The sequence below is a fragment of the Eubalaena glacialis genome, chromosome 6, assembly GCF_028564815.1.
Source record: "Eubalaena glacialis isolate mEubGla1 chromosome 6, mEubGla1.1.hap2.+ XY, whole genome shotgun sequence".
Taxonomy (NCBI): domain Eukaryota; kingdom Metazoa; phylum Chordata; class Mammalia; order Artiodactyla; family Balaenidae; genus Eubalaena; species Eubalaena glacialis.
This window is the reverse complement of record NC_083721.1, coordinates 35,484,736-35,512,317: the sequence shown is the minus strand read 5'-3', so window position 1 is coordinate 35,512,317 and position 27,582 is coordinate 35,484,736. Positions and strand designations below refer to the sequence as shown.

The 27,582-nt window shown below is 33.8% G+C and overlaps 1 protein-coding gene across 1 annotated transcript in view; it reads left to right on the top strand.

Annotated features, from left to right (window-relative positions):
• The window catches only part of GBE1 (1,4-alpha-glucan branching enzyme 1), a 288,440-nt gene that overhangs the window by 55,600 nt on the left and 205,258 nt on the right, over positions 1–27,582 (top strand). Inside the window, exon 2 of the mRNA XM_061192975.1 lies at positions 12,156–12,325. Coding sequence (XP_061048958.1) covers positions 12,156–12,325 — 170 coding nt within the window. The remainder of the gene's footprint in view (positions 1–12,155; positions 12,326–27,582) is intronic.

Here is a 27,582-nt window from a genome sequence, read left to right as displayed (position 1 = left end):
TTATTTGCTTTGCATTTTATCTTTCATAGTGGTTTATAGACTGCATTTTATTTTAAGAAAAATGGTGTATTTAAAATTATGCTACTTGTGCATGGTAAAATATACACTCTTTGGTGTGTGTAGGGGAGACATCCAAAATAACCTTTGTATTGGGGTGCAATTTTTTCCTTTCTTGGTTGGAAGAATTAGGACCCAACTTTGAATCAAAGAAGGCTAGAGTATGGATTATAGGTTCTTAGACCTGGATGGTACCTTTCAATTTAGCTTCTTCATTTTACAGAAGAGGAAGCTAAAGCTTTGGGTGGTTATCCTCCTTAAGTTCACATAGCTAGTACCTTGAAGATGGTCTAGAAGTTGTATATTTTGACTCCTTCACCTCCCTCTCTACTTTGGAGAGTATAGAATTTTTGACAATGTTTGAGTAACAGTGACATTCGTATTAAAGACAAAAGACATAACCATCATTTCTTTTAATCTATTGATACAATGAATCATATTAAGAACAAGATTCTCTTGGTGATTTAAAAGATTGGAATTGCTTCTCAGCAGGTTAGTTAACCACGCATACTGAGGAGTATAGCTATTGTGCAGATTGTGGTCTACATCATGGAGGACCTCTAGCCCGAACCTCTGGTCTTTGCCATGTAATTTTTCCCAAAAGAGAAACCTGACCACAGAGCAGAGCGTTATTTGAGCTAAGAGCTGTTAAAACATTAAGTTAGATTTCTTCCTAAAAATCAGTAGACTAAGACTGTGTTAGCTCATGTTTCATATTACACGAGAGAAAATAAACTGAAAGGTCAGTTGAACAGTTACAGCCTTGCCCTTTTCCAAGGTGATCAGCAGAGCATGTAGCAAAGACGTGAACAGGAGCGTGACTGGAGGGAGAGTGGCTGATAAAGAGGCTGGCCGCTTAAAGTGCTTGGGACAGTACTTGACACTTCCAGGCCTGATCAGATGGGCCATCTCACAGGGCTTGCCTTCAGTAATTCTGATTTATTACATTCAGATGGCTTTTTTTTCTAGTTAGGCAGTCAGGTTTTCACATTGCCAGAAGACCCCAGAAATTTTAATATTGACCATTAATCATACCCTGGTAAAGTGCAAGGGCAATATATTATTAATTTGTTTGCAGCCAAGAGACAAAACACAGTGATTAAAATTAATTTCTAGCTACATTTTGTTAATTTATTCTAATTAATTAATATGTTAAGAAGTCAAAATATGTTTACATTAATGGCTATATAGTAGGTTCTTTACGTTGTGTCATTAAATGTCATTTCCATTATCCTAAATGTTGAACTCTAGAAATAAGTACTTTATTATTAAAATAAATAAGGAGTTGTATAAGGCTTTCTAAGTAATACCACCAAGTGAAGTATTTCTAATTTTCCATTAATTGAATGAGAACATTTCATGGTTTGGGTTTTGTAGGGTTTAGATTTGGAAGGATCTCAGCGGTGACCTCCCTCCACCCCTTCACCTCTGTGGCCCAGTACCAGAATTAGGAAAGAACATTTAATAAATAACAGCCATTATTTACTTTCAGGACACAATTTTAAATAGTAGCCACTCTCACTTTTAAAGTTAACTTTTAACAGTTTTAAATTGACCTCATTCTCCGCCTCCCAAAAAAGAAAGATTTAATGATGTCTACATAATCATAATTTCTATATATATATTATTAATTTGAAATACAAAGTAGCCAAATTACATTTAACTTTAGGCCAAGTAAGAACAAAATTGTTATCTAAATAGCTTTTATTCTAAAACATCAGAAAATAAGAAATCAACTGTTTGCTCTTAAATATGCTCTGAGGATAGTAGTTATCAGATTGTCCATACTGCATTTGATTGTGTTTTAGAGATGGTACAAAATGAAAAAGATTTTTAAAAAAGGTTAAAACTAGTAACATGCTTAATGTTTGCTTGTAATTGAATTAACATTTAGATTTTATTATTGTGTTATAATTAACATGATATAACTATTCCAATTTTTTCAAGGTTTTTTTTTTTTTCTACTTAGAAATATCTTAATTTCTTGTTAATAAAAGGAAAGATGAGACATGACATAATTTATTTTTGGTGGGCTAGTTATAATAAGCACAATAGTCCTGACATCAATGTATTATCTTTCTGTTTTATAAATGAGGAGGCTGAAACTCTGAGATCATTAAGGGGAAAATCTAAGGTCACTTTGCTAATGGGCCTAGCAATAGAACCTAACCTTTTATTTTTAAAATCTGTCTTTTCTATAGTGTGTCATCATGCCTGGAACATAGAACATGGCCCATACAAATTAGTCTTAGATTAACTCTATATGTGAAAGAACTCATTTCATTAACATCTAGTCCCAAATCTTATGAACATAGGCATTGGTGAGGGTTATAATAGTAAGAAAAATGGCTTGAGTTAAAAACCACAGACATGCATGTTACTATCAGTTTGAGTAGAAATGAGGTGATGGGAGTGAATTGTCTTCCATTCATTTTGGCAGCAGTTGGTGTCTTGATTGGGTCATCACATCCCCTGGTTTCCTTTTCACTTTTGTAGATCCATACGTTTGAACTTTTTATAACATTCAAGTCAATGAATCAGTGTCTTACGTGAGATAATGCATTTCCTTATAAAGCTGGTTGTTTAGTCACACAGGACCTACAGGAGCAAGAGTGAGGGATTTATCTGCAATCTGCTTCCCATTTTCTAGCTCTTATTGGTCAAAGTTTATCCCTTTAAAAGTTTGGCCTTTATTTCTCCACACATCAATGTTGTAGTATCTGGCTTCTTTCAGGAGCTGCTTGCAAGTCACAGCCTTCATAGGGCCGGTCAAACGAGGGTACAAAGCCAGGACCGTGGTGGGACTAAGTGAATATGTGAGTCTCGTACATTTAGGGCAGATTGTATCTTTCTTATATTTGAAGAGGCTATTGATTTTCTATGTTGTCCTCAAATCCAACAATCATATTGAATAGATTTATTGTCCTAATAGTGTGCTTATTCATTTCATGCGAAAGGTGTTAAGCTAAGCATTTTAGGTATATTATCTCATTTAATTATCTTATGAAATATATTCTGTTATTCTTAGATAGGGAAATTGAGTCTTAGTTACAGCCGGTAAGAGGTAGGATTGGAATTCAAATTCAGATATAATAATCTTAATTTTAAACCTAAATCTAACCATCCTGTCACCATTGCCTCACCACTGTCTGGCAAGTAATAGGTGCTCACTAAATATTTATTTGTTAAGTACTTAATATGTGGCAGTATTTAAGGTGCTTGGGTATATGAGTGTGCTAAACAGATAATTTTCCCTGTCTTTGGGGAATTTACATTCTAGCTACTTCTATTTTCTGTTTATAAGCCTTTATCAACGCCTTACACGGTGCTTTCTCGCTCTTTGTTTTTTGCTCTTCTATCTCCCACACATAACAAAGAATGTCTTGAAGGCATGGACTCTTTCTTCTCTGTTCTCAGTGACTAGCATAGCACTGGACATATAGTAGATGCTTAGTAATATTTGTGGAATAAATGGATGGATTTTACCACTCCTTGCTTGTCACTTTTACTTAAATGGCCCCAATTTTACTGTTTCCTGATAGATGAAGTTTAGAGTGTATGTTAAATTGAATACAGATTGGAAATGTCACTAAAATTTTAAATGAAATTTTGAAAATTTATATTTATTTGTCGACTAGTACATTTAAACATTTAAATGTAAGGAACAGCATTCAAAAGTAAGAAACCATGTCTACTATAATGTCAATTTTTAAATTATTTTCATTGATCAATCCTGTATAACAAGAGTCCACAAATCCCTGTATTTTAATGTTCAGTCTATTTAATAAAGACTTCAGTAATCTCTATACTCTGCCTGCTAAAATTCATCCTTCAAACTGCTCCCTTTAAAAACTCTCTCTGATTGTATCAGTTATCTCCTCTTTAAAGTCTTAAAGGTTTTCATTTTTTATTTATTATCTAGCTGAAGACCATCTTTTCCATCTTGATTTGCCACTACATTTCTAGCCATCCTCCTGTCCAGCTACGTATAGCTAATATGTAGCCCATAAGAACCACCTTAAATTTTATACATTTAATGCTCTTCTCTGTCTTGTCTCCAACTGTCAGAATATACTACTCATCCTTCAAGATATAGCACAAATGCCAGCCACTTTTTAAAGCCTTTTCTAATCTTCTCTTCTCCCATCAGTTCTTTCTGTTGTCTTGCTTATTCTTCTGTTAACAATTTTTTATCTCAGCCCTATCCTGTCCTGAGTTGAACAGTCTTCTATTAGACTGATGAACTTATTGAGGGAAGGACCTTGAATTATTGGCACACAATAAATATTTTTATCCTGTAATAAATATGTTGTGGGTTTTTGTTGTTGTTGTTGAATACTTATCCGTGATTGAGGGACATAAACTATTCACTTTAAAGTCTCAAATGCCTACTCTTCACTTGACAGGTTTAATATATAGATAAGTTTATATATTACACATATTTTGTGCTTCAAGAAGAAAGTTTCTGCCAGTCACCTTGAGGTCTTTTTAAAGGCCGATTTAAAAAGCAATTTTTTGTTTCAAAAAAAATTCCATTCCCCTCTCCTTTATTTTCCCCTTTTTTAGTTATTAAAAATTCCTGTTTTAGCTTTTACTTCTGTGCTTTTGCTTGCCTCTATTCCAAGTCTCCTCTAGGAAGCAGATGACAATATAAAATCTTAAGAATTAAGCTAGCAAAGAAGGAATTTCCCCCATGGGTTCCTTGTGTTTCAGGCCCACTCAGAAGCACTTGAGAAAGAATTCTACATCCTAGACATTTCCAGATAAGGTATGATCCATCTCCCCTGACATATCTCCTGTGTTCACAACCTTGCCTGAAATTAGAGTTTCGGTACGGATCTAGGATGAACTGTCTTACAGGAGAGCAAAGACTGTAGCCTGTTTCATTTTTTTTCCAAACTAATCATTTCCTGTTTCCCTAAAGTAACTATTTTTTCCCCTAATCAATCCAATTTACTTAATTTTCTTCAACACTTTTTATACTCCATACATTCAAGTTAATCTGGAGTGCCTGGTACGTGTTATGGGTTAGTATGCCTATATTTGTAATTTTTCATAGCAGGAAAAAATGTGTTCTCAAACACTTTTGGAATTTAAGGAGAAACAGTCCTTGATGTTTGCTAATAATTAATGTGCACATTAAAATCTAAACAAGTATTATAAGTTAAAAAATTGTAAATTAAAAAGTATATTACAGCATTGCCTTCCACTGAGATGGTGAAAATTTATAGCTTACAGTTATTGAGCACTTGCCGGCTACTGTGGGGATGACTCCTAGTATGACTTCATTGATTCCTTATAAACTATGAGATTTCCCCCACTTAACAGGGGAAGAAATTAAGGAAAAAGGAGGCTAATGATTTGTTCAAGGTCACATATAGTATGTAACAGAGTTAGGATTTGAACCTAAACTGTTTAATTCTAGAGCCTTAGCTGTTTCTCTTAATTATAAGATTAATAGCCTTATGAATAAAACTTATAGGGCTTTTTTTAAAAGGAAGATGTGACTTTTAATTTGAGACTTTGTCTCTTGATTTCCTTAAAGTATAACTTTTGTGATGAATAATACTACATCTCTACTGCTTTTTACCTTCTTGACCTTGGGCAACTTACATATTTATCTGTGCCTCTATTTCTTTCTTTGTAAAAAGAGGATTAAAAACATCAATGTAGAGATCAAATGTGATAATATTTTTATATCTGTACAAAATGCTAGTGGCAATACTAACTTCGTTTTATGTTCTGGTTACCAAGAATTTGACCCAGTTTTTAAATATTCTATAAATTCATAGCAAAATATTGAGAGAGATGACTGTAGTAGGAGAGGGCAAAGGGATGATGAGCTTGCTATATCCTCAGGCATTTTCTTTTTTGAGTCACAGTGATTTCAAAGTGGAATGTGTATTTCTGTATCAGAAGCTACAGGGCTGACCTTGAGGAAGTCATGATATTTAGTTAGAATTATATCATGCTATAATCCTGTTTCTGTTCAATTTTTAGTAAATGGGACATTTGTACATGTCTTATGAAACGTCTTAAGAATGATTATTTTTTAAACTTAAACTTTAAATAAATCTAAAATTGTGTTTTAAAGATATTATAACCACATTGACAGTAAAATTATTGCCACATTTATTCGCCCTCCCAAAGTTGATAGCTTTTTTAAAAAGCATCAGTAATTTTTCTTATATTATGATAATGTATGTCTATGTATTTTTTTTACCTTAAGTCCAGATTTATTTTGTTGACTGTTCCTTACTGTTTGATCATTTTATTGAATGTTGTTACTTATGTTGTCTAATATGGATTAGAGTTTCCATACACCAAGAGTTATAGCTGAATAATATCTATAAGAGGTAACAATCATTTTCTCATAGAACTTGGAGACTACGAGAGAGTTTGCAATACTAGTCTTTCATTAGATCTGTAGATTGAGGGTTTTTTTGCCTTTTTTCTTTTTTGGTCTAGATCGGTCTTTGAAGTATTTTTGAAACAGTTGCCAATGTTAAATTAAGGAGAGTTCATAGAAAAATCTGGAATTTTTTCATTCTTACTTGATTTGGCAAATGCTTGGTAATAATAGGCTATAGCTTTTAAATAGACACTGTCACTTTTCGCTGGGCTTTGTGCTCTCCATCTCTCTTAGAGTTCTTTTCTGCGTTGTTTTCCATACTCGAAGGCTAACCTCATTGGTCATTCTTCTATCATCAGGCTTGCCCTTTTGTGTTCCTCGTGTGGGAGAAGCTCCTCATATTTATGATACCTTCCTGGCTTCTGTTGGTGGTTCAGTTTGTGTAAAGACTGGAGTAAAGACTGCCAGTGAGACTGGGGTTGTATCATTTCATTAAAAGCTAATTTGTTTCAAATAATAGATTAAATGTAATCTGAATTTTTTTGAAACCATGGGCATGTGTGCTCACAGGTGGGCATGTGTATTTGTGTGTGTTGGGTATATATATACAATACAAAAGGGGGTCATATATGAAATATTCCACTCACACCTACCTCTCCCGTAGGCATTGCACTACACTGATCAGATTCTGTGCTGTACCTCTTCTTGTCTTTGAAGCAAATGTGATGAGTGTGGTGAGGCTAGGGAGGCTTTAAGGCTCCTGTTCACCTCAGCCCATTGGAATTCAGCCGCTGGTGCAGAGGAAGGGACCCTCTGAAAATACCATCTACATGCCATCTGTACCTATCTGAATATTGTATATACAAATAGATGTTTTGTGGAAAACTGCTTTGCAGCTTCTTTCCCTAAGCCATCGCTCTTGGGACATTTTTCCATATCACCACATTTCGTTCTATCTCATTCTTCATAATGGATCTCGTGTAATTTGTTGTTTGCATGTTCCACAGTTAATTCGACCAGCCTCCCTTGTTGAACAGGTAGGTATTTTCCATGGTTTGGTATTTTAAATAATGCCATAATGATTATCATTGTACACATGTCTTTGCTTCTTTGTGTGATATATCCTAGGGGTAAATTTCTAGAAATGGAATTACTTAGTTGAAGAGTGTAATTTTGAAATTTTCTTAGCTGATGCCAAAGTTATCTAATTTATATTTCATTAAAGAGTATTTGGGAATGTCTTTTTCCTGGACCTGCATTCTGTCTGCACAGACTATCACGTTTACTGGTCTTTTAGGTGGAAAATGGAATTTTGAAATTTAGGTTTGCACTTCTTCAATTATGTATGAATTTGAGCATCTTTTCAATGTGTTTACTGGCCATTTGTACTTCTTTTTCTGTGAACTATGGGTTTTGTTTTTTTTTAATTAAATATTTATAACTTTGATCTTTCAAAGTTATTTTGGTTTTAGAGGTCCAATTTTTAAACTTAGATTCCAATATTTTAATAGGTAAGCCATTCTTACTTATTTGAAATGTCCTTTTATGGTGTATTTAATTTCTTTATATGTTCAAGTCTATTTCAAGAACTCAGTTTTGTCCCACTGATCTATTTCAAACTATTTGAATTCCTCAAATTTTATAAACATAGTTTTATATACACATTAAAATTCTTATGGAATATTTTATAGGATTATGTAGATATTTTAATGATCTAAAAATTTTATAGTTCCAGATAAAAACATTTATTTTGTTTAAATGGTGTTTCTTTGTTATAAATAATTAAAACAATGCAAGGGAGAAAGTAAATAGAAACCCCACCAAAAAAATCATCACTGATATTAAGGGAACATCATTCTTGATATTTTTTATATGCTTATATATAGGTAGAAGGATAGAGAAATAGCTTGATAGAAATCATATAATGAAACATGAGGAAAATAGATGTGTTTTAAATTTAATTTTAAACAAATAGACTGAAATAAAATGAAAGAAGTGGCTGAAATTCACATTACGACTTTCTTTAAAGTGGCCATCTCAGATTAATGAAGAGATTAAAGAGTATAATGATGACAATCTTAAATTTTAGTCAGTGTTGAGTGACTCTGTTCTAAAAAAAAATAGGGGTCTGATCTGACCACTCATGCTTTATTCCATCTCCCTTTCACTTACCTCTTGTTTTTTTATAAATCAAGTTTTCACTTGTCCATTGAGATTCTTTTCTTGTTATCACATTCACATAATTGCACAATTGATTAGCCTTGGTTCTATGTTTAAAGACTTAGGGCTCAACCACACTGCTGCCATGACTGTCCATTCCTCTGTGTGTGTGTTTTTAGTCTTTTAATTGACTAATTTTTATGGAAAGTGTTTTTTTTTTCTTTTCTTCAACAATGGTTCATTAATGTCATAGACTTAATATTATTTTTTAATTTGGCAATATTTAAAGAATTCCTTAAGCTCGAGTAGGCATGTGTCTCATATAATATCCTTAGATTACTACTTTTCCCTCTCAGAATTGTGTGGGCTTGGCTTTGTTATGTTTTGGTCTTTAATGTAATGCTCATTTGCAAAAAAATATGCCCCCCTCCCCTTATTTTTTTGTACCAGTTGTCCATAGAATTATTTCTTTCTCCTTTGAATTTCAGTAGCTTAAACTGGGAGATGCTGTGCATGCGTGTTTGTTTTCCAAATTTTTCTTAAAACATAATGTGTTCTTTTTAAAATGCAGATTTAAATCTATAGGAAAAACTGTCCAGTTTTATGTCTTTTATATTCATTTTATTTAGTTTTGTTCTTCAGAGTCACCAGCTATCCTTATTTTGATAATTTTTGTTAGTTTTGCATATCTCTTGTCTTTAGTATATTCAATTTCTTTGTCTTTTTTCTCTAATTATATCAATTTCCAGTTCACTTACCTAGTAATTCTTTTTTATTAATAAACCACTAGCATCTTTATTTGTCAACAATAGCCACTTAGAAAATGTAGTAGACAAGGAGCATCTTATCATGATAACAGCAAAATGCTAAGATTAACCTAATAATAAATGTGCTAAAGGACTCAATATTTTGTATGTAGCAATTCTCTCCAAATTAATCTATATAGTAAAATAATCTGAATAAACTTGACATACTGATTGTAAAGTTCATATAAAGGAAAACAGTTTTTAAAATATCCAAGAAAATGTACAGAAAAATTAAAATGTGAACTTGCATGACCAAATATTAAATATACTATTATATGTAGTTATGTTAATTAAAATTGTGTGGTATTCTTCCTCCAGATACAGAAAAGAACAAAGAAAGAGGAATAAATAAAAATGCCTTCTATATATGTGAATTTAATACATAAAGTCAATCAGGCATCTTAATCAGTGGAGAAAGGGCAGAATATATGAAATAAAGAGCACTGGGAAAATTATTCTCACACTTTGGAAGAAAACTCAAATTCCTACATCATTCCATATACAAAAATAAATTCCAAGGCAACTTAAGCACTAAACACCAAAAAATATAAGTATAGTGGAAGAAAATATGGGAGAATTCTTTTACAATCTTGTGATTAGGAATACCTTTTAAGCAAAATATAATGCTATATATATTCTATATAAAACTCCTTAAAGATGGATAGATTAGAAAGAATTTTTAAATTCTTTAAGATGAAATATACCATAAGTAAAGCTAGAAGGAAACCAACTGGAAGAAAATATTTGCAATAAGTGTGTTTCAGAAAACAGATGACTTTCTGTAATATATAAAGAGCTTTTGCAAATCAAAAAATAAAGCAACCTAAAATGGAAAAAAAAGGACAAAGATATAGCCAATATTGATAGAGAGAATATTATTTGCCAGGCAATAGCCCAAGGACTTTACATGTACAAACTCAGCTAATTTGCATAATAACCCTTTTGATCAAATACACTTAGCATCTCCATTTTGCAGGCAAGAAAATGAGACACAGAGAAATTTAGGAATTTGTCCAGAGTTACACCCTTAGTAAATACTAGCCAGCACTCAACTCACTGAAAAAGAAGCACAAATAGCTAATAAATTTAAGAAAAGCCATTCAACCTTAATAATAATTTAGGAAAATGCAAGCACTAAAACACAATAAGATATTTTTACCAACCAGAGAGTTAAAAAATATCAGATGGATTACTAAGACTAACATTGCCAAGAGTGTAGAGAAACAGTAACTCTCATACTCAATTATTGGGGATGTCCGTTGTATAGTATTTTTTTTTTGTTATCTTTAAAAATAGGGATTTTTAAATTATTTTTTTTGAATTTTATTTTATTATTTTTTGTATACAGCAGGTTCTTATTAGTTATCTATTTTATACATATTAGTGTATATATGTCAATCCCAATCTCCCAATTCATCCCACCACCACCCCCCACGCCCCGCTTTCCCCCCTTGGTTATATGTACACTTTGTTCCTTGCCAATTCTAATTTAATTATTATTTTTTAATGCTACATTTTGATACTCTGTTTATTTCTTTGGGTCTGCAGTTTCATTTTACTTCTCATTCTGTTATTCTGTCATATAATCTCTCAGCTCTTATTTTAATTCAATTCATTATTATTTAAGTTGAAGTACAGCATGAAACATTTGTGGAAAGATTCTTTTTCCATTCAGCTCATTTGAGGTGTTCTTCATTAGTTAGCTTCTTACATTTTGTATATTCCCTGTATATTCCCTACTTGGATTCATGCCATCTTTCTGGGACTTTTCTTGACTACCCCTCAGGGTATGGGGTACTCAGGGAAGTTTATGGACATTGCTCAATTCATTGCATAGTTCTGGAACTTTCACTTCTGACATAGAGCACCTGCCACATGCTTCATTTCTCTAGTTTTACCAATTTTGTCCTACTTTGCTTCTCCCCAGACTTGGGGCTAATAAGTGCAAGTAGTAGTATGTTTTTGTGTACCAGCCCTGAATATGGACTCTGGGAATCTGGGAGAGGTTCAGGAGCAGCCATGTGTTATTCTTGGTCCTGCTTGGAAAGCAATCTTTGGTTTCTTCTCGTGGCTGCTAGCTTCTGTAGTTTGATGTGATGTATGTTCTTTCCATGCTTATAGGGCATGGCTAGGCAAACTACAGCCCAGAGGCCAAATTTGGCCCCACCATCTGTTTTTGTAAATAAAATGTTATTGAAACACAACTACACCCATCCATTTGCATATTGTCTGTGGCCAATTTCATGCTTCAGAGACATAGTTGAGTAGTTGTGATAGAGACCATATGGCTGGCAAAGCCTAAAATATTTACTATGTGCCCCTTAACAGGAAAAGTGTGCCAAACCTGCTATAGAGTAATTTTATTTTTCTTACTGGTTTTTAGCTATTTTTCCTTCATTTTTTTTTTTTCTTTTAGGAGTTTGAGGAGAGATGTAGGAATGCTCCTTCATTATACTGTCTTGACATAGAAGTTGCTATAGTGCTGATATTAAAATATTCATGGAATAACATAACCATCATATTTTCTCTCTTACACCAAAATGCTTGAAATTACAAAAAAAAAATGTTAGTTGGATTAGTTCAGTTTATTTGAGATAAGAATAATTTTATCATACCAGGTAACTTCTACCAATAAATGAAATTATTCACATCATTCCTCTTTAATGATGCCTTTTTTTTTTTCTTTGTCTGAATGAGAGTAAAGCAACTTCTTAATTATAGTAGCTTTTCTGGAAGATGATTTAATTTTTCAATTTCCTTTCTTTTGCACTTTTTCAAAGGTATAAGCGGTTTAACCAGACTTTGAACAACATTGGAGAGAACGAAGGTGGTATTGATAAGTTTTCCAGAGGTTATGAATCATTTGGCGTCCACAGATGTGCTGATGGTGGTTTATACTGCAAAGAATGGGCCCCGGCAGCAGAAGGAGTTTTTCTTACTGGAGACTTCAGTAAGTATTTTAGAACGATTAAACTCAGTTGTAATATTTTATTTATTTACTTAAAACATAGATGTTATATTTCATATATTTAACTTTTATGAATATTATTGATTACAAATATTCTACTTTTCCATAGAACTTCTTCAGTCTTTTACCTTCATGTGGTAAAGGTGTTTCTGCTGTAATAAGATACATGTGTTTCTTAAAAACTTTATGTTCTTAAAATCATGTACCAGAAATAACAGAGTTTATGAGAAAAATAGTGTTAGACAGAGTACTCCAAATCTATTCAACTTTGTTATCAAGCTCTGACAAAACTAACAGCAATCTAGGTAAACATATTGGTGCAGGTTCAGTCTCCACTAACATTTGCTCCTGGTTATTTGGCATCGTAGTTACTTGGATCCTCTTAATATCGTTTTTTGAGACCGCAATAAAAGTAGACAGCTAATCTAGAGGGTAAACTGCTTCATCAGTCAGTTCTTTGTTTTTTCCTTTTCCTTTTTTATAACACAATATGGGAAATACCTTCTCAGCCTTGTCATCTGCACCATTAATTTCACTAGGCAGTTAACTCTATGGAAAGCACCGTGGTTCTAGAAGTCAGGCTTCCATCTTACAGTCTATTGGAAGGAAACCTGTATGTAAATAACTAAAATACAGTGTGCTCAGTTTTATTCTATAAGTATAAATAAATTACTGTAATAGTGACAAGGAAGAAAGCTCAGTTTTGAAAATGGAATAACTGGCAAAATAGGCCTTGGTAAAATGTTTGTAATACAAGGAAAGGAAATATCAAAATGGTAATAATCCTTTAGTACCGTAGGGTAGCATGGTCTTTAAAGTTTGATTTTCCTGGACTCAGAAGTCTACATGCTGTACTGTTCTGCAAAGAGCAAAACTGTAGGGACAGAAAACTGAGTTGTCAGGGTTTAGGGGTAGGAGGTTTGAGCTGATTACAGAGAAACATAAGGGGACTTGCTGGGGTGATGAAAATGTATTATGTCTTGATTGTGGTGGTTACATGACTGTATACATTTGTCAGAATTAATAGAACTATACATGTAAAAGAGTGAATTTTACTACGTGTAAATTATACCTTAAGGAACCTGACTTTAAAAATGTTTTGATTTTATTTATATTGTCTAAGGCAGCACTGTCCAATAGAAATATAATGGACACCATTTATATAATTCAAAAATTTTAGTGGCTATATTAAAAAAATAAAGGAGAACAGCTGAATGAATTTTAATAACGATAGATTTTTATTTAACCCAATATATCAAAACATATTTTAACATGTAATCAATATAAAATTTGTTAGTGAGATATTTTCATTCTTTTGTACTGCACTTTCTAAATCTGGTATTTTTCCATTGGAAATACTTGATCAATATTTAGATTTAATACAATTTTCAGTTTAAAAGTACATACCCGGGGCTTCCCTGGTGGTGCAGTGGTTGAGAGTCTGCCTGCCAATGCAGGGGACACGGGTTCGAGCCCTGGTCTGGGAAGATCCCACATGCCGTGGAGCGGCTGGGCCCATGAGCCACAATTACTGAGCCTGCGCGGTCTGGAGCCTGTGCTCCGCAACAAGGGAGGCCGCGATAGTGAGAGGCCCGCGCACCGCGATGAAGAGTGGCCCCCGCTTGCTGCAACTAGAGAAAGCCCTTGCACAGAAACGAAAACCCAACACAGCAATCAATCAATCAATCAATCAATCAATCAATCAATCAATAAATAAATAAACCCAAGTTTTTCCAACCATTATTAAAAGTTCTAGCAACTCAAATGAGTAATCGTTTTAAAATTTACATTTAATAAAGTAATTAAAATTAAATAAAACTTTAAATTTAGTTTCTCAGTTGCACTAACCTCATCTTAAGCACAAGTAGCCACCTTTGTCTGGTGGCTCCCTTATTGGAAGAAGCAGGTCTAAGGACTTAAAATTATTCTTTGCGTAGTCCCCCAAATTAGATGATGCCAGCTGCCTGTGTTTCTAGAGTTACTGAAAACTTTAGGGAAAGTTTTGAGAAAGATCGTGTGTCTCCTGATTCAAACAGCTTGGCCTGGTGATTATTATGAAATATTTTTGAGGCTAGGAGTCTTTTCACTTAAATTGTTGTTAAAATTGTTATAATTTTTTCTCATACATAAACATGACTATTTCCCCATCTTCTCTAAGTGACTGCCTTGACCACTAACTTTATAGTAATAGATCACTTTGATATCAACCTATAATCAAGGCACTTTTTGGCATTCTATTTTATTAGTTCTTTTTACTGCCATTTATTGAGAGGTATTGCTTGAGAGTGTTCAAGTTAAAGTTTTACATACAGATACCAAAACTGCTATAAGAACCTCAGTTAAAATTTGGTACTTGCATTTCATTACCTCTCCCCCATATTTATGATTGAACCTACTAAATAGGCTTTAGAAATATAAAAATATGGGAAAGGGACTGTATGAAACTAGATTTGGTAGCTATCATAATGACTAATGCTGATTTATTAAAAGTTGTTCCTTGTAAATCCAGTTGGACCATATATGTGTTTGGAAACTGTATTTAAAAATTTTAAGGATTTAGGATTTAATGCTTAAATATTAAAAGTATAACAACTTATAAAATCTTTTGTAAAGAGAAAACTCAAAATTATCTAGTCCCTATTTTAATGTAAAAATATCCTCTGTTAACTTTTTTTTTTCAATTTAATTTAATTTTTGAAAATCCTACTCTTTGTGAAGGTATATCACATAATTTTAAATCTCTCCATATCCTTGAAACAACATTCAGTCAATTATTTTCAATCAAGCAATATTTATTTAGTGTCTAAGGTCACGAAGAATATCGGATTTAATCAATGGGCCTTTATTTTTACTGGAGAGATAGGAATGACTAAGATAAATGAAATTGTGATAGAAAATAGGAAGTATGATAGAATACAGTTAACTGTTAAAATAATTAACAGGCAGTATGTTGGGAAAATTTAAATTTATTTACTTATCTAGATGAAAGGATTTTTGTTTTTGTTTTTACCCTGTTATAGGGTCATAGGATCTCCTTATATATGGGATCTCAAACTTTTCTCACTAAAGAGCTTTGGCTTAAAAAAATAAATAAAGAAAAACAACTTTCAAAGTGAGAGTAGAGCCAAAATTCTGGGTTAATAATGCATTTAAAATAATAGTTCTTTGGAAAAGAATGTTACACCTGAGTGTTAATTTATTGTAACTTTGTAGAATATAGAATTTTGATGATAATGACAGCATAGCTGAAAATATACCCATAATTACTGAACTAAACATGTCTTTTTTTAAAAATACAATTAAGGAATTCTATATTTTTTCCCTTATTTACATAAAAATCTACTTCTTATGGCTATGAAGAGATGAGCAAGAAGAAAGTTGTTTTTCTTTGTTGAGGTTTTTCTCAGCATCAAAAATGTGTTAGATTTTATAGTTAGTCTTCCAATGTATAAATTTGTACTAAACTGAAGGGAAAATACAATTTGTGTTAATTAGCTAAAAAATTAGTTGATTTTTTAAAATTAGAAAGTGCAAACGAAGATTAATAAAAAGTATTCTAGGTGGTTTTGCTAATGATATTAAAACTTTTTAAAAAACATTTAACTGTATTCATATAACTTCATCAGCTAAGTTGAAACAGCAGTAAACTTAAAAGATTCTATGGAAATAATCTCTAACTGTAACATGGGTTACTTTTAAAAATTCTCTTCCTTACTTTGTCATTTAATGTAACAGTAAGCTTAACTTCTGTATATGTACTTGAAATATCACCTAAAAAGCCCTATTGCTTCTTTACCTATAGGCAGAGTTGTAAAAAGTAACATAATTTTACTTATATTTTTATCATGGAAGTATATATATATATATAATTTAAAACATTGCTTTGGTATCTACCTCTTCCCTACACCTCCAAAGATAATATAAAACACATCTTCAAAAACCAACAACAAAAATCTTATTTCTGCTAAGGAATAAATTGACTGTTACTTATATTTATAGTAACAGGAAAACAGTAAAAGGAAATGTTCTTAATTCAATTTTTATCTAAATGATTAACCATCTATTTCTGATAATTTTTCAGAAGAAATGAAAATTAAAGACTGTCTAGACTTTAATTCTTTATTATAGAAAATTACACCAGTAATCAAAATATGTTAGCATATTGTGATATCTCTCTTCTCTTCTAATCATTTTAGAAATTGCACTATACTTTACTATACATATAATACTGCTGGTAAATGTATGCTGTTCTAGTGTATTTTTTTGCCAACTGACCTGAAAATATTTTAGGTACAAATGCTTATTGTTGTCAAATATAAATGATCTTTAAGAAGGAAATTACCATATATTGGTGTGTAGAAAAAAAAAAGTTTGAACCCACAGTGGAGCTCTCTAAACATGGTTCTTCATCTGGCTTAGTGGGGTTAAAGGTGATGATATTCCTCTTACCTGCCTAACTGGGTTGCTCTAGATACTAACTAGATTGCAAATTGTAATTTTATACATTACTCAGTGCCATAGAAATCTTAATTGACAAGATTGAAAAAGTACTCTAATTTGCAAAAGTCTTTTTCTTATTAAAAAAAATACTATTAATTTCAAAAGGCAGTTGAGCCTTGCAAAAGTCAAATGATGTAGTCTCTGTTTTGCCCAAACTGAGGTGGCTCTGGCTTTTGCCATCCATATTTTTAAAACTTAGAAAGCACTTTCACTTTAAATATATTTCACATATTTTTCTTCATTTGAGAGAAAATGAAACAATCATTTCTTTTCCTTTCAGTCATTTTTTAAAAAACTCGCTCTTTAAGCAGCTAGCAGCTTCTGCAGCAACCCAGGACAGTGGATATATAATGACATTCATCAAGATTGGAATCTTACCACCCAAAAAGTATTTCTGGGCCAGCCAGAAACTACTTTAAAGGCTTGAGATTAATTTCTGAAACTTTGAATCATCTTTAATAAAGGAAAGATTCATTCTTTAGAAAATTAAATGTGATTTAAAATATACTTGGGGTTTTAGAACTAAATCATGTTTATTGCAGGTTGCTAAATAATTGGAGAAAACTAGCTGCTTTCCAGTAGCTAGATAATAAGTAGAGAGAAAGGCAGTAAACTACATATGTCAATATAAAATAATTGGGTTCCTATTCGTTATAACTGAAAACATTTCATTTAAAATTACTAAGTCTGGGAGCTAGGCACTTTTCAAATAACCTAAATGTCTATCATTGATAGACTGAAAAAACAAGGTGAAAAAAACCCCCTGATTTTTATGCCTATAGAAAAAAACAACTACAGATATTTTTGCAGAGTGGGAAAGATGCTAAGGAAAAATTTTACCTCTTTTCTGGACAAAATTTGTCTACAATTTAATTTCCATTTATACAATTGCCAAGAAGTTTACATCATCACAAAAGCCGTTATATTTCTTAATTTCACATGCTCTGAAACAGTGCTCCTCAAAGTGTGCTCTGTGGAGCAGTGTGGTCTGTACACTGTAATTGGTTTGCAATAATAATATATTGTCAGAAATTGGGAATAAGTATTTAGAAACTTTAATAGCAGTTTGAAAGAGTAATTTTATTTCTGTTGAATCTAATAATGATAATATAAATATTGGGGCTTAAATTTTGAAAGTCTTCTTTTCTTTCGATTTTCTAATAATTCATTTTTTATATTTTATGTAAGTACTGGTGTATAATAGATTGGAAAATTAAAAAAGGAAAGGTAACTGGTCCATCATCATAGATTGTTTGAGAAACACTGATCTGAAAATTAGTGATCATTATTTATTGGTTTAGAAGCCATTTATGGTTGGAAGGTATAGCACTGATGTCAACCTCCTTTGTATTCTCTTCCTTCAACTAAATCGATGGTTGTTGTGTTAGCTTTCACTGCGGTATGGCTTGTTACAAAAAACTCCAACATTTTAATGGCTTACAATAACAAAGGCTACTTCTTGCTCATGTTGGCTGTGTTTGTCAGCTGTGGCTCTGTCCCAAGTGTCAAATTCTTTCCAGGATCCAGGGTGATGGAGCAGCCCCTGTGTGAGATGTGCTGATCTCGTGACAGAGAGAAAGAGCAGTGGAGGGAACCTGTCGTGGCTCTGAAAGGTTCAGCTCAGAAGTGGCAAATATGATTTGTACTTCCATTTCATTAACCAAATAATTTGACCAAGCCTTATGTTGGTGATACTGGAAGCAGAATTTGATTTTATGGAGGCTTATGAAAAATTGGGAATAATAATATAAATGATCCCCATGGCAAATAACACATCTTCATAATATAAAGTGTAAACTTTCCAGAGTTTTTGATATCTTATAGTCTTTTCTGTGGGAGCAGAGGGGAGTTGGTGCCAGGTAGGGTAATGCTCCAATAGATTGTTGAGAAATTTTCTTTGGAATGTCTACTGACCTTTGGATTAAAATGGAACTTCAAGGACTCTTTTGCAATGTAGACATTTTCGACTCCCCATGGGTCCTCTGTGAATGCATTTTTGTTATGTGGCTTCCTTCAGTTTGGCTTATTGGAGATGGTGATGTTTCTAGAAAGTGAATTTCCAGGGTGTCTGGGGACCTCTGATACTGTTTATTTTGGTGATGGGGTGGCAAACTACAAGGTAGAGGTAGAAGGCTTTACGGTTGTTAACCAAACCAGCACCAGTGCTGAGAAATAGTCTCTTTGATGGATGTGAGCTTAAAATAACTAATCAGCCAATAGGCATTTCTATAGAAAGTTGTTAGAACTTTGTCTAGCTTTCCAATCTGATGTTAATTCTCTCACCCCTTTTATCTGTGTTCACTGATGGATTATTCACTTTCAATGGAATAGATGTACAGTGGAGGTTTACTTAACCATTGTCTACTTATTAGACTTACTGAATTTATTTCTGCTTGACAGGCTCACTGTAAATGATACTGCCTGCCTCCCACAGGATACTGAGCATCCATGGGGAGTAAACTGTGGTCTACTTCATGTATGCAATTCTGCTCCTGCCAATTACTTCGTGTGCTTGTAATGAGCCAGTTTCCCAATCCTGTGAATGCCCATTCTTTTCATTAGAATTCTGTAATATAATATTATGTAAAGTGATGAACTGTGAGTGTGACAGCAAAGAAAATTATTAAGTATTGGGAAAAATCTCAGTAAGGATAAGTTGGAAAGTTATTTTGAATTAAGCATGCACAAGTGAACTGCAAAAAATGATATAAATCTAACGATTTCAGATGCCAATTATTTTGCATACACCTTTTAGCTTTCAATCTGTTTTAATCCAAAGGAAATTGGAAATTATAAATATTGCATTGTAGGTATAGGTTCGTATAAGAAAGATGATACAAAATCCTAATCAAAGGACCTAAACTTAAAAAATGGCTGTAATCTTACATCAGAAGGTGAGTGAATATTTATATTTGTGTTTTAAGTTAAAGCAACATTTTTAATATATATAAAATTTTTACTATATATATAATCATTCTCTGCTTTAACCAATATTTTCAATATATGAACCAACTTCTGGCCCCAGTTGTTGTGCTGGATCAGAGAGCTTTGTGATAATGCCTAATAGGATTATTTTTATAGGGAAGCATCTTTACTTCCTGGGATTTTAGGGATGCTGTTAGAAACCTTAATGCTAGAAGGTAGATTTTGAACTGTGTGACATAACTAATAGTTTTCTAGCCTTGTGTTGCTTTTTTGTAAGTATCCTGTTAAAAATTTATGCTGTTTGGATAATACAGTACTTTTTGTTAGGTTTCAGTTTTGGTGTTTCACTTGTACTTAGTGTCTACAAAATTATTTTGTTTATGGTTGTTCTTCAGCACTTGTCTTTTGACATTTTCATAATTTTATCCATTAAAGTGACTTTATTAAGCTCAGCATTTACTTATACAAAGAAGGAACATTATTCATATTATTCTCTTATCATTAGAGGTTTTCTTAGAGAAGTGTTGTTCTGTTTTATGAGTCACATCTAGCCCTAAGTGTGACTGACTATAACATATATCAACATTCTTTGTATCTTGATCACAACTAAACTATTTTAAGTTCAAATTGTATTACTCTAAGAAGCTGTCACTTGAGATAGGCATTTAAGGCAACTCCAATTTAATTTGTTGTGATTTTCTTTCTTATGCCACAGATAACATAACTGAATATCATTTTGCACTGTAGGGGGGTGGTTTACAGAAATGTAGTAAATCTGTAAAAGGTTTATAGCACTGTTTGTTTTACTTATCCACACAGTTGTCCCAAGCAGGTCAGCTGGAATTCACTGATGAGTCTTGAAGCTTTGTCTGTTTTACTGTCAGGCTTTGAATCTGTAGCTCTCTCCTTACATCCTTTCCCTCTTTTCCCTATTACTAGCTTGTATTCTTTACTTTTTCAATCCCTCTCTATTTTGTTATTTAAAAAAGTTGGAAGTGTTTTTAAGCTTGAATAGATATTGAAAAAAAAAAAAGGAAATTTTTGCTTCTTTGTAGCTTTGCAATTCCTCATGTGAAACTGTGAAAGTATTCATTTTAATTTTGACTGTCAGAGACCCACCTCTTATGATGGGTTCCTGAAAAAATGACTTAGCTGTCTTAGTTTTGCTTGTAAATCAGTGGCAGAACGACCTCAGATGTATTATTTAGAGATTAGGAACCTGAAAATAATACCGCATTTTCTCAGCAAGTATCAGTGACCTTCAGTAGTGATATCGTGGTGCAGTGTCACTGCCCAACAACCATGGGGACTAATGACTTTTGACCTAAATCTTGAAGGCTTATGATATACTCTCACTTCTTAGTTATTTGTTTTCTTTCTTTCTTTTTTAACATTTTAAAAGTTGAGATATAATTCACATAACATAACATTCACCATTTCAAATTGTATACTTCCGTGGTGTTTAGTATAGTCACTATGGTGTTTAACCATTGCCGCTAATTTCAGAACATTTCCATCACTCCAAACAGAAACCTCATATGTATTATCATTTAGTCCCAATTCTTCTCTTTCCTCTATTGTTTGGCAACCACTAATCTATTTTCTGTCTCTATGGATTTGCCTATTCTGGGCATTTCATTATAAATGGAATCATGTAGTATGTTGCCTTTTGTTTATGGCTTCTTTCACTTATTATACTGTTTGCAAGGGTCATTCGTTTTGTAGTATGTAACAGTCAGTCCTTCATTCCTTTTCATGGCTGGATAATATTCTATTGTGTAAATATACCACATTATGTTTATCCATTCCTGAGTAGATGGACATTTAGGTTGTTTCTACTTTTTAGCTATTGTGAATAAAAGCTATTATTGTGAATAATGCTTTTATGAAATTTTGTGTACCGGATTTTATGTGAACATGTGCTTTTAATTGTCTGGGTTGCCTTGGTTATTGATATTCTTACCAAATTCAGCTATTTGGCTGTGCTGGTCATTTGTTTGTTTGCCCTAATATCCTTTCACACACCCCTTTCTGCTCTGCTCTGCATCACATTTCCCACACTCCTGTGAACTCTGTTTCTGTAGAGTTGGTTTCGTTGGAGGCGCTAGTGGGGGAAACTTGAGGATGGGAGGAGGAAGAAGCCAGGGAATTCTCCCTTACTCTCTTGCCCGCCCTCTGTCTAAAGTGAGGCTAGCCTTGTCTCCTGCAGCAGGTGTGTTGTTGTTCTTTTTGCTTTTCTTTCTGTGAGCTCAGTTCCTGCAGGGAAGGCTTGCCTTATTTCCAGCTTCTGCTAGATGGTCCTGTCTTCTGGGTTCCAGTAAATTCTGCCTCTTCCTTAGGGGGATTACCAGATTCCTATTATTGCTAATCCCTGGGTTACTTAATTGTCCTATATTTGAATTCTCATTTCATCTGTTACCTGTGTAACCAATTCCCTGTATTAAGTCCCTCTGTGAAATAAATAGGGTGGGTTCCATTCTGGATTTGTATTTCCCTTCCGTTAGGCCTGCTGAGTTATGCAGGTCTACAAGACACCCTTCATGTTGTAGTTTAGGTATTCTAAAGCATCCTTGTAATAGTTTAGCTCAGTGGCCCTGCATCTGTTAAAGTATTTTCAATAATTTTTTTTTAGAGTTAGGTTTACCAACTTTGTGAATTTTTAAGTCTTTTTATGGTAAAGAAATATGTACTATAGAATTTAAGTTATTCAGAATTCTAGAAAACTCAGCAGTGAGAGATATTGTTAATGTTCTTTTCCTACATTGTAGCAAATTAGTTATGCTTTACTTTAAACAGCCTTTTTGATGTTCCCTCTGCTGAAGAACAGTTTCGTCTTCATCATGATTCCCCTGCCCCCCATTGTGTGGTCCATGTAACTCTTGAAACAGAGTAGCTTGGGTGTTGATAAAGTAAAGATTCCAGGGTGAATAACACACTTTCTGAATCACAGTTTCTTGGGGGTAGAGTTTAATGTGGATGATGCATTGCCTTCTTTTTTTGAGAACTTTTATTGTTTATAAGCTAGCGGCCGCTGTAGTTTCATATATCCTTCCTTTTCATCTTCCCCCCTCTATCTTTGTTGGGGAAGTCACAACACTACTATGTGCACCCTAGCACATAGTAGGCAGGGTGCAACCCAAAGCAGCAACCCATATTTTTTTTTTAAGAGAATCTTCTGGAAGGAAAGAAAAACACATGCCTTCTGGGAAAGAATCAGAGAGGCTCATCACGTACAGGGGAAAGTAGAGAACAATGAAATAATTACTTCAGATTTCTTGGGTGGAGGATATTTGATTCCTACTCCCTGTCCAATTTATCACTTAGGAGTCTAGGTAGATATTTTCAGATATTTAGGAATTCAGGAAGCATTATCTTCAAAAAATTCTTCCTAAGGAGGTTATGTATGGATGCCAGCAAAAGGAAGGAATAAACCAAGAAAGAGGAAGACCTGGGATGCAGGAATCCGTCACTCGAGCTCAGGAGAGAGTAAAGTGGAAGAGTAGTAGTCGGGTTGTGCAACAGCCATAGAGAACAATTAGGAAGAGAGTGAAAAGAGAAGTCCCATGAAGAAATTCCCTGGGAGGAGTTTCCTGGGAGGAAAATGGCAGAATGGAGAGAAAGTTTGGGAGCTTAGAAAATTTTAGGACATGAGTAAAGGTTTTCAGTAGAAGAAAAAAGTATAGCTGAATTTAAACATAATGCTGGAAAGAGTTTCCTTTAGGTGGCTGTTAAAGACTGAATGTTTATGGCCCCCCCTACCCCCCAGTCGATATGTTGAAGTCCTAACCCCCAACGTGATGGTATTTGGAGATGAGGTCTTTGGGAGGTAATTAGGCTTAGGTGAGGTCATGGGGACCCTATGATGGGATTAATATCCTTAATAGAAAAGGAAGAGAGATCAGAGCTCGCTCTCTATCTCTCTGTCATGTGAGGACACAATGAGGAGGTGACAGTCTGTAAGCCAGGAAGAGGGTCCTCACCAAGAATCAAATCTTCTGGCACCTTGATCCTGGATTTCCCAGCCTCAGAAATGTGAGAAATAAATGTCTGTTGCTTGAACCATCGAGTCTGTGGTATTTTGTCATAGCAGCCTGGACAGACTAAATGTAGTGGCCCAGGGTCATGGTATTAGACTGTGAACAATATCTTTAGTCCTAGTTTTCTAGTTGACTCTGCAACGAACAATATTTACTGTAATGTAAGAACCATTCATTAGTTTTTAACTTTTTGAATTAACCTATAGAAGCATCATTACATACTTGGTGCTTACAATGTTTCTGTAAAAATAATAATGAACATTTTGGAAGGTTTTCTTAAAAGGCTATCATTATGTGAGTAACCATGACCATTTTAATTAAAAATTACTCATTAAAATTTAAGTGAATTGTATCTCTATTGTGATAAATGTGTATGATATACTTGCCAATTGATGAAACAGATAGGCCAGGCTGATGTATGCTTAATCTAGACATCGCTTTATGTATGGAAACATGAAGATGTGTTTGTTCAAACATGTTCATCCCAATAAGGGGGAAGTGGGAGAGAAGAGAACGCCATCAGGACTGAAAGTGAATGAACCATGTGCAGATTGACAGTTCTGGGCACTTTATAGGAATTTGTTTATTTGTTTGTTTGCTTGTTTGTTTTTAACCCCAGCAGTTCTAACTTGCTTTCTTTATTTCTGAAGTCTCAGCCCACTGCTAAGTGTGCTTAGCTCCAGTGAATGTGAGTGTCAGCTTTAGTGATCTGAAGACTTGATTCTGTTGAAGAATTTTTCTTTAGAGTCACAGGATTTTTGCCTCTATATTAGGGAACAGCAGGACACCGATGGCACACTCAGGGGTTTCACTGGAAGGACTCTTCAGAGAAGGCTGGTGAGGGTTAAGGGAACAACCAGAATCAGAAGCTGTTGTTTCTAGCTTTGGGCATAGGTCTGGGAAAGAAGGGAATGGTTACTGGAGCATAGTTAGAGCTGGAGCCCTCAAAGACGAGCCCAGTTCCAGAATCTGTGGCCAGAAAGAAAGGCCTGAAAGAAGCAGGGATGGAAGGGGATGCTAAATATCTCACTATTTCTCTTATGCCAGCGTCTCCCATTGGTCAGACCCAGCCTGAAGCTGGAGGGCAGGGGAGTCCTGGGTTACTATCTGTTGATGTCAGCCTCCAGGGTCTCAAAAAGCAGTTGTGAGAAACTCAGAGGGATCTTAAGGCAGTTCCTAGCATGGAGAACTGGGGAATAATCAGAACAACTACCCGGGTTTCTCTTCACATGATTTAGAGGGTACACAAATCACTAGAGGCATTTTTACTCTATTTTCTTCTAAGTGAACCCAAACTTCTTTAAATAACTACATCAGTGTATTATGTATGTTTCTGTTCAAGGAAGAAAACATTTTTTGGTGCACTGGTTTCTTTCTCCCTTCCTTTCTTGCTTGCTCCCTTTCCCTCGCTCCTTCCTGCCCTTTTTCTTGCTTCCTTTTTCTTGCTCTCCCTTCCTCCTTTTCCTTGGATATATCTTTGATCTTATTAATCCTGAGCAAGGCTAGTAACTAATATTAAGAAGTATAAGAGTTTCAGGTTTATAAAAGGGTCTGGGTTCTTAAGGAAAAGAAGATGGAACTTTATTTCTTAATCTACTTAAAGCAAACAATTAACTTTGTAGCAATTTATCAGACTTCTGAAGTATCATAAAATAATGTGTATATGATTACCAGTACATCTAAACTCTAGGCAAGTAAAATCAAAGTGTTTCTTTCTTTTATTTCCCCCTGGAGTAATAGAATATAATCTTAAAATAAGGTGCTTACTCTGTTAAAGTTGTAGTATTTCCAAAATAATGTACTAATTCATTAAATATACAGTTGTGCACAGGCATATGGTGATTTTTTAGAAAGTAGATTTGTTTCAAGTCCTTGAAGTTAGAACAGCATGTGAAAATCTATAGTTTACATTCAACAACTTCTCCTTCATCCCTCCGGCTTCCCTTACCTTAGGTAGCAGTATTTATTGAGCATCTTCTATGTGCCAGAAACAGTGCTAAGTCATGGAAATTCAGCGATGATAAAGAGGGACAATAATTTTCATCCAGCAGGCGAAATGGATGGTCTTCTCTTAAATGGCAGTGATTGCCTAAGCTCATCTAGTAATAAAATTAAATTGAGATTTCAATGTTATTCTAAGCATTGTGGCCATTGCTGTATAATTTTTCAGGTTAAAAAAAATAAAGATATATTTATAAAATATAAAGGTATTTTACAAATAAAGAATTATATAAAGATATTTTAATACTGTCTAAAGTTGAAACAACTCTTAAAATATAATTTAGTAATAATTATAAACAATATACTCTTTCACGGTACTGTTTTTTTTTTTAAAGGATTTTCTGATTGCTTATTTATCTTGGTGACATTTTGTGTGTTTATTTTTAAACCAAAAAGTGTCAAAATGAAACTTCTGAGGTGTATTTCCAGATAATCTGTAATTGATTTAAATGATACATGAGGCGTTTTTTGTCAAACTGAACTGAGCTAGAAAAAAATCTCTTAGAATAGCTGTATTTAGATTTTAATGAAACGAGGCAGAAAGGAGACTAAAGTGAATTTCCTTTTTAGTCTTTTAAATGAAAAAGTGCATCATTTGTCCTATATATCTTATTCATCATCAGTCATAGCAAAGCATTCATTCCCATGAGAGAGATAATGGATTCAGAGAGCAGAGAGGAATGGAAGATTGTCATTCAATGCAGATGAGTTTTAGTAATATTCTTATCATGAGAAATTGGGTTGCAGAACCTTAAGATTTGGAATTAAGTTGGCCATAGATATATTTAATTAAAAGTAGATTGCTTTAACCTTTCTCTAAGTTAGAAATAGGTTTAAAATCTTAAATTAAATTTATGGTTAGCTTGTATTTAACTTGTATTCAGGACTTGCCTTTAATAGGGATTCTTTATAAAGTTTAGCCCCAAAGAGGTACATTTTAATTGAACTATTACAGTGAACATATAAAGAAAGTTTCTGAAAGAATTTAATAACTTAGTATATTGGATCCAAGTATGGTTTACTCTTCTCCTGATGGAAAAAGTAACCAAACTTATCAAACCAAACTAAAACCTGAGAACAAAAGTGGGGTCTGCCTTCTGAATTCTCCTAACACCTCAACAGCACAACTCCTCAATCCTTATAAATTGTATTTCCTAATGTTTTAGTGTTATCACCTGATGGGTTGTTATCTCATTTATAATTCTGTCCAATGGGAAGTACTCTTCTAGAAGTTAAAGCATATGAAGAATGAAGTTGTCAAAGTAGAAAAGTAAACATAAATAAGAATATATATTGGGTGCGTGTGTTGGCTAGATTTGCAAACTCCACTACTACAGAATTGGTTTTAGGTTAATTAGAGGAAATGAAGGTGCTCCAAGATTATTCTGTGTCCTATCTGACTGTGCACTCTCAGCCCAAGGCATTAAGAAAAAGTAAGTTGAATAAGAAGAATGTGTAGTTGGCTACTAATCTTGACCATTCTCTCTAGCCCTGGAACTGCATTTTGTAGTTTCAGGACATGGGGGTCCTTTGTTCTGAGCAGATGCTGAGGTTTGGGCTGTGTTTTGGGTCATGAAGTTTCTCCTGCTTGAGAAAAGTCAGAGGAGTAGAGTTGGGGGAGAGAGTTGATACCAGTTGCTGCAGCTCTAGTCTGTGATCAGCCTGTGGCTCCTGTCAGTCAATCAACATAGCTGATCCTTTTTTTCTATGGGTTACTAAGTCAGAAGAGGCGTTTTATCTTTTACTGGCTTACTTTCTCCTAAGACTTACTCAGAT